General features: G+C 48.0%; 1 protein-coding gene across 1 annotated transcript in view; it reads right to left on the reverse strand.

Moving 5' to 3' along the window:
• LOC107119050 (gametocyte-specific factor 1-like) overlaps window positions 1–8607 on the reverse strand; it is a 28518-nt gene that overhangs the window by 7593 nt on the left and 12318 nt on the right. The window contains exons 5-7 of the mRNA XM_015421474.1: window positions 7854–7900; window positions 7191–7250; window positions 4697–4761 (exon numbers count right to left, since the gene is read on the reverse strand). Coding sequence (XP_015276960.1) covers window positions 4697–4761; window positions 7191–7250; window positions 7854–7900 — 172 coding nt within the window. The remainder of the gene's footprint in view (window positions 1–4696; window positions 4762–7190; window positions 7251–7853; window positions 7901–8607) is intronic.

Consider the following 8607-nt stretch of genomic DNA (forward strand, 5'->3'; position numbering starts at 1 on the left):
TGGTTAAGACGCTGAACTGCAGGCTGTGGAAGGTCGGTAGTTCAGCAGTTCGAGACCCTAGGGTGCCCCATGACGGAGTGAGCTCCCGTCTCTCGTTCCAGCTCCTGCCAACCTAGCAGTTCGAAAGCAAGAAATTGCAAGTAGATAAATAGGTACCACTTCGGTGGGAAGGTAACAGCGTTCCGTGCGCCTTGGTGTTTAGTCATGCTGTCCACATGACCACGGAAACATCTTCGGACAGCGCTGGCTCTTCGGCTTTGAAACGGAGATGAGCACCGCAACCCTAGAGTCCGATTCGACTGGCTTTCGAGCAAGGGAACCTTTATCTTTATAATAGGTGATGTGAAAGACCTCTGCCTGAAACCATGGAAAGCCACTGCCAGTCAGAGCAGACAATATCGACCTTGATAAATTGTCTGATTCAGTATATCGTGATCCCCATACTTTTTTCTACCATCTACACAAAGCCACTCAGAGAGGTCATCTGGAGATTTGGATTGGGATTTTCACCTTATGTGCATCTTAATACTCAGCTCCGCCTTGTGTTTTCAGCAGATCCCAGGGAGGCTGTGGAAACTGGAGCAGTGCCTGGAGGCAATTACGGGATGGATGAGGGCTAACAAGGCAAAACCTCTTCCCAATATGCAGAGGTGCTACTGATGGGTAAAAGGACCGACCGAGGAACTGAGGTATCTGCTGTTCTGAATGTGGTTATGCTGTCCATGAAGGAGCGGATTCAAAGCTTGGGGATATGCTAGACCCAGGACTCCTGTTAGCAATGTTCCCTCTAAGCTGTGGAGCCCTGTGAGCAAAAATTCTACTTTATGAGCTACTGGCATTAAAGTTGTGAGCAGGAGATTTGGCTGCTGCATAAATTAGTTTGCTCTGGAGCCATCGTTCCTGAGCTAAGACAAATATGTGAGCCGGAGGCTAAAAAACTGAGCTAGCTCACACTAACTCAGCTTAGAGGGAACACTGCCTGTTAGATAAACAACAGATGGCAGTCAAGAGCACCTTTCTCCAGATTCGGCTGGTAAGACAGCAGAATTTTACCAGGCAAAACAGATCCTACCACTCTGGTGCACTGCATGCTTTGGTAATGTCTTGATCAGAGTCCTGCAATGCCCTGGGAATGTCTAAAAGCTCTAACTGGTACAGAACGCTGACTGGAGCAGATTCTACCCACTCCAGTCTTGTTCTACCCACACTCCAGATTTGCTTCCAGGCCCAATGCAGGGTGCCAGCACTGACTTTTAAATCCCTATACAGCTGAGGACCAGCACCGGTTAAGGGATGCCAACTCCCGTATGAACCTACCTGACCACTTACAGAGTCATCTTCAGGGGCTCCTGTCATTCATACATATACATAGACCTTTATTGGCATAACACAGGAACAATAAGGAAGGCAATAGCAATGGCTCCTGTCATATGAGGGTAGATGGGTGGCAACCTGAGAAAGGGCCTCTTTGGTCCTGGCACCAAAATTATGGGATTCTCTACCCACTGCCCCAGGTGATTAATCTCCCCCCGCCCATTACCTCTGAGAAAGTTAGTAGTAAAGAGCAAGAGTCCAGTTGGCACCTTAAAAACTAACAAAATATGTGGCATGGTAGGAGCTTTTGTGAGTCACTGCTCACTACTTCAGTTTGCTCTGGAGCCATCCGTCCTGAGCTGAGACAGAAATGTGTGAGCCGGAGGCTAAAAAACTGTGAGCTAGCTCACACTAACTCAGCTTAGAGGGAACACTGAGTAGGTGATGTGGAAGACCTCTGCCTGAGACCCTGGAGCGCCGCTGCCAATCTGAACAGACAACACCGACCTTGATGGACCAATTATCTGATTCAGTATAAGGCAGCTTTGTGTGTCTTGTTGTGCATCCTCTCTTCCACGGCACTTCAGACCTTTCACGGTGGTGAAGAAGGTTTTAGAGGGTTGTACCTTCCAGAGCTGCGGTGGCTCAGGTGGTTAAGACGCTGAACTGCAGGCTGTGGAAGGTCGGTCGTTCAGCAGTTCGAGACCCGAGTGTGCCGCATGACGGAGTGAGCTCCCGTCTCTAGTTCCAGCTCCTGCTAACCTAGCAGTTTGAAAGCAAGACATTGCAAGTAGATAAATAGGTACCACTTCGGTAGGAAGGAAACAGCGTTCCGTGCGCCTTGGTGTTTAGTCATGCTGGCCACATGACCACGGGAAATGTCTTCGGACAGCGCTGGCTTTTCGGCTTTGAAACGGAGATGAGCACTGCAACCCTAGAGTCAGATTCGACTGGCTTTCGAGCCAGGGAACCTTACCGCAGCTACCCCATTCCCTTTTCTCCCCAGCTCTACACAGGCAACATCTTCCTCTTTGTCACCCTAATTCTACAAGTAGAATAAACAGTATTACTCTATTTGCAGTAATTTGGATGTTTATAGGACGGAGGCTTTTGTAACACATCCTTAAGAAGCTCCCTCCTCAACCCGCTCAAGTCAGCGAATGCTCCCAAAAAGAGAATGCAGTTTATTTATTTAAAATCAAACAAACAGGAACTTTAAAAAGCAGATTAAAATCTTTCCAACCGGGTTGTGGATTAAAAATGTTAAAGACAGGACCGGGATTATTTAAATCAATTCGTGTACTTGAAAAAGTTCTGTCTGCTGCTGCTGCTTCGGGTCAGTCCTCACGCAGAACCTGTAAATGACATGCAGAGGAAAGGATTAGACTATGCGCTACCCAGCCAACATGGCCTATTGGTGTTTCCCAAAACCTCTATAATGACAATATTTCAGAAAGGCTCTCAGGTAGAAGAAACAGCATTGAATAGATTCTGCTTGTACTAGTGTCAAATGGCCCCACTTCAAGGAAGATGAAAGGCAGCATCTATAGCAAATACCGACATCCCTGTTGTTCAGACAACCAATCAGAGATTGGCAACCGATCCCTCCCCTCTCTTCCCCAGCCCATGAAAAAAGGCTGCAAATAAACAAGATGTAAGTGAGCAAGCCCCTAAGTTAAGGTTGTCAACAGGCCTGGAGAAATGCATCCTGTCCTTTTAACAGAGGCTTAACGGGACGTTATTTAGTCCCATGCCATGAAAAGGTTCACCTGCCCACTTCCACACCTTAAGCCTCTATTTAAAGGACAGGGCATTTTTCTCCGGGACTGCTGGCAACCCTAACCTGATCCCAAAGCCACCCCCCTCTTCACTCTTATACATTTTGTCTCTTCAGAGCCTCTTTCCTCTAAGCAGAGACCAGCCACAAAAAGCTTATCAGAGTTCCCCTTCTGTTGGCCTGGTGTGTCCGTGCATGGGAAGAATGACCAGGTACAACAACTCTACCACAGCCTCTCTTGCCAGCCACCACAGTCATTTGCTTGCATCTTGACTCAGTGTGAGAAAGGTACTGGGCAGAGTTGATGCCACTGGCCTTTCAGCCCCTATTCATTTTGAGATGTCAGGGGATGCCCAGTTTGCTGGAGAAGCCACATGGCACAGTCTGTGACAGATACAAGGAAACCAACATTTCCTAAACTTGAGGTTTGCTCTATTTACTAGACCTTTAGGGGCTCCCGTTCTGTTCATTACAAAGAAAGACTGAGCCCAGAAAACAGTGAACACATACAGACCCTGCATGTAGGTGCGTACATCTAAGAAAGAGCCAATGGCTGTTCATTTTACAAACGAAACTGGGGACCAGTACCTTGGATATATAGGCAGTTACATGTTCAGCTGTTCATGCATTGAATGTACCATGAAAATTACTCAATGCACATATAAACCCCCCCTCGAGCGTGTGCTTTACAAGGATTATGCATGCATTAACTGTAACTTGTGAACAGGGTTAGAGAGAACTCTTTGGCAAGGATGCCCAGGAAATGGCAACCCACTCCAGTATCTTTGTCAAGAAAACCCCGTGGACAGTAACAAAAGGCTAAAAGACATAATGCCGGAAGATGAGCCCCTCAGGTCGGAAGGTGTCCAATATGGTACTAGGGAGAAGCAGAGGGCGAGTACAAGTAACCCCAGAAAGAGTGAAGTGGCTGGGCCAAAGCTGAAAGGACGCTCAGTTGTGGATGTGTCTGATGGTGAAAGGAAAGTCCGATGCTGCAAAGAACAATACTGCATAGGAACCTGGAATGCAGAGGTCATTTCGGGGGGGATCGCAGTTCCCCCGGGTGAGGTACGGGGGGCGGGGCACATGACGAAGCCCCGCCCCCTGCTTCTGGCCGCCCCGCTTCCGGCCCTCATTCAGCCAGGAGGAGGCAGGAGAAGAGGGAGGGTAAGTTGCTTCCTCCCTGCCTCTCCCCACCCCTGCCTGCCTGGGGCCAGGGAGGGCCTTCGCGGGGCTTCCTAGCACTCCCGCCGGCCTTGGAGGTCCACCGCCGGGCCCCTCATGGAGCTGCAAGGCCGGTGGCGGCGGCCGGGACCATTGGGGGTGGGGTGGGACCTGACTGTGCAACTGAACAACAAGAAGCCCTTTCTGTAAATAGTTAGAAGCCCACAATTTCTTTTTAATTCATAAACAAAGGGACATTATATCCAGGCAGGAGAAGGATCCTTGATAAAGCTGCCTGTGTTGTCCCAATACCACTAGAAAGGTTTGTACGAGTGGGCATTATAGGAGAGCTTTATCAGAGTCCACGTCAGGGATCTTTTATAACATTCCCCTACTAGACAGCAGGAACAGAGTCAGTGGCTGGTTAAGTTTCTCTTCTACGGGCTGCTTCAGAGGGTAGCCGTGTTGGTCTGCAGTTGAAGGGCTAGACTCAAATCCAGCAGCACCTTAAGAGATCAACGAGGTTTTCAGGGCATAAGCTTTTGACAGTCAAAGTTCCCTTCATCAGATACGAGTAGGAATGGAGATCCTACTTGTATCCAATGATGACTCTTGAAAGCTTATACCCAGGAAGTCATATCTTACAAAGAGAGCTTTGATTCTCAAAAACGTATACCTGAAAATCTTGTTGGCCTCTTAAGGTGCACCAGGACTGAAATCTAGCTGTTCTTCTGCAGGTTGTTTGGCTTATAGTTGAGCGGCTGGCTTACTTCAGTGGTGCCTCTTCTGTACAGGGGATGTGATGAATTTATGTTTGATGTACATATGAAAACACCTCTGCCATTCTACACATTATCAGCCTCCCCAGATAGCCTGGGCTAGCTGACCCTGTCGCATCTCGAAAACTAAGCAGGGTCAGTCTTGGCTAGTATTTGGTTGGGAGATCACCAAGGACGTCCAGGGGTGCTACACGAAGGCAGGCAATGGCAAAACTACCTCTTGACCTGTTGACTTGGCGGCAACAGCAACAATCCCCCTGTACAGCCATGTGGTCCATTCCATATTTATTTATTTATTATTCATTCTTTGGATTTGTATCTCCGCCCTCCCCGAAGGCTCAGGGCGGCTAACAAGGGCAAAATGGCGGATTATGACAATAAAAACAGTATAAAATACAATAATACAGAATATTACAGTTTAAATAAAATTAGTAAAAATACTATTTCGGTGCTCCGATAACCACTCCAAATCATAAAACCAAGATGGTGTTCTAAAGATGTTATAGCTGAACAACAGCAGCAATATATGTCCCCCCAACCCTGTCATCCACTAGGGACGTCCCGCACCCTCGATGATGCCTGCACCTGCGGTAGTAGAGTGCGGTGATGAAAAGGCGTTGGTGGAATAATGGTGGCGGCGGGTCCTACTCAAAAGCCTGGCGGAAGAGCTCCGTTTTACAGGCCCTGCGGAACTGTACAAGGTCCCGCAGGGCCCGGATCTCCTCCGGGAGCTCATTCCACCAGGTAGGAGCCGCCACCGAAAATTGCTACAGAAAGTGCCACAAGACAAGCTTCTAGATTCAGCTGGTTTCCATCCCATCCAATTGCTTTCCCACCTATTATCTTCCTTCTGTGTAAACACAGATTTAAACCCTTTTTAGCTCAGACAGGTTTGATTGGAGATTTGTTTGTTGGGGTAATTGGGTCTGCATTTGAAGGACATCCGCCCACTCACCTACCAATTCCATTTGCCCAGCTATTAGCTCTCAAAAGTCAAAGTCACCCCAGTGCAGAGCACAGATTTGCTTTTAGCTCTGCTGCAGCAATCCCTGTTTCTACAGTAGTATATCAACTGTGTTGTTACCCTGCCAGCCATAGACCGGGAGGGATCAGGACTCAGAATATAGGCAAGGGCCCATGGGAATGCCGTACAAAGTTGTGTACGGAGCATTATTACCGGCAGGCTTTTGTCAAATACAGATTGCGATCTGTTCTACCCCAATACAATGAAGCATGCATTGTGTGGAGGGTGGGAAGGGGAGGAGAGAGTCTTCCCTTTTGCTAATCTTTAACCACCCCAGAGCACAAAAGGATGTTATGGAGAAACTAATCAGGGCTGTCAAGTTATCTTCCGCTCAATTTCCCCCCTTCCTTCACTGCACTAACCAAGCATAATGTACCATCACCCCCCTCCCCTTGCCCATTAGATTACCGACTATTTAAACAGCTGCCTCTCCCTCCCCTTTGAGGATTTGTAATGGGGGGGGGAGTTAAGTAAGAAGGCTCAGGCATTCCAGACCAAAGCCCCGCCCCGCTGAACCCATTATTGCATTGCCCTGTCTGATGTTGCTGTAGGATCCAAGGTGAGTTCACCAGGTGAGTGCTTGCATTCTGCAGCCACTCCGCAACACTGGAATGGACTCAAAGGAAACGTGATATTTTGAGATGTAGCCGCAGGAGCCGTACACAGTGCTGATTGGCTGGCCCTCAAGCCAACCCCCCCCCCCAAACACAACTTCTTTATTGTTTCAGCAGGCAATTTCCCCATCCAAGCAAAACTATTTTTATAAAAGGAACTTTAAAAAAGAAAAAAAGCAGCCTGCCTGCCCTGAAGCATTTGGGTGGGGGAAAATGGATTTAGAGGCAATCAGTAATCATTGCTTCAGCAGTATGTGCTGCATTGAATGTGCTGAGATGTGTGTGTCTGCGTGTGAGTAAGCTCACCCTAAAACCAAAGACCTGCTGGCCCTGCTGGTGGACCTCCTGATGGCCCCTGGGTTTTGGCCGCTGTGTGACATGGACTGGATGAGCCATTGGCTTGACCCAATATGGCTTCTCTTACGTTCTTATGCACCTACTTCTGTTTGTGGGTTAGGTGTGTATGCTGCCCCAAAAGCTAAAATACCCCAAAACAGCAGCAGGAGTTTTGCACCCACCTTTTTGTTGGTGGTAAAGGACTTTATGCTGTCTCATGGTCTCAGACTTCCAAGGGAGGACTATAAGAGAGAGAGAGATAGGCAGGACCCTGTTCATCCTTCCCTTTCTACTGGTCTGATGCTATCCCTTTGATATGTAGATTGCTACTCTCACAGAAACTTCCTTCCTGCCAGTCTGACGCCTTCTCTCCGCACTATGCCAGCCTTCTCCATCTTGGCACCACGAGGCTTCCTGCATCTCTATCTGTCCTAGCTAGTTAGGGTTCTAATCTAGTCTCTCTCTGCTCTATCCTGTCTGGAAGGGAGCTCCTTACAATAAAGGACTCATATTAGTTTTGCAAAGATAAAGAGGCTCAGTGTGTAACTTTTGTTACTTGTCAGCACACACAAACCAGAGAGGCTCTGCTGCATTGTAAGCCCTGAGCACTCTGCTAACCCAAATAATCCTTCACTTTTTAATGTGTATAACAGATAAACCGAATCCCCCCCAAAGTTCTCTCACGTTACCGTCTAAGCACACGCAAACCAGAAAGGCTCTGCTGCATTATAAGCCTTGAGCATTCTGCTAACCCAAATAATCCTTCACTTTTTAGTGTGTATAATAGATACACCGAATCCCTCCAAAGTTCTCTCGTTACCTTCTAATGTAGATAGCGCTCGTACCTTTGGAAGAAGAAGAGTCCATATTCGGGTTCCCATCATGTAGGTAGCTATACAAGGGGGGAAAGCATATCTGCTTTTTAAAAAATAACCACATCCAATTCTTGTATACTCCTGCAAAGAAGTCTCTTTTCCCCTTTCTTCAGCTGCTATTAAGAAGAGGAGGAGGAGATTGGATTTATACCCCACCCTTCACTTAGAGTCTCAGAGCGGTTTACAAACACCTTTCCCTTCCCCTCCCCACAACAGACACCCTGTGAGGTAGGTGGGGCTGAGAGAGCTCTTGAGAGAAACTGCTCTTTCAAGGACAGCTCTGACAGAACTGTGGCTTGCCCGAGGTCACCCAGCAGATGCAAGTGGAGGCGTGGGGAATCAAACTCGTTTCTCCCAGATTAGAGTCCGAGTGAAGGGCGGGGTATAAATCCAATCTCTTCTTCTTCTTATATTATAGCGCCTGGAAATTGGCTTCACAGTTTCACGCAAGGGGACACAATAAGCCTATAGTACTGGAAGCAGCTACCGGTGTTTTTCGTGTGTTTCCGCAAGAGCTCTGGCGGAAGCAGAAAGTTTTGCGCTGGATCCAACCCAGGGGTCATTTCGTAGAAAAGGAGGTGCAGGAGCTCATTAGCATAACTTATTAGCATAACTTATTTGCATATGCCACACCCCCGGACATCACCGGAAGTGTGTCAGAAGGAGACACCCACCGCTCAGGCTCCACTGGACTGTTTTGGATTGCTAGCTATTGGGGGGGGGG

This window comes from Gekko japonicus, unplaced genomic scaffold, assembly GCF_001447785.1.
Source record: "Gekko japonicus isolate JY-2015 unplaced genomic scaffold, Gekko_japonicus_V1.1 scaffold963, whole genome shotgun sequence".
In the NCBI taxonomy this organism is placed as follows: Eukaryota; Metazoa; Chordata; class Lepidosauria; order Squamata; family Gekkonidae; genus Gekko; species Gekko japonicus.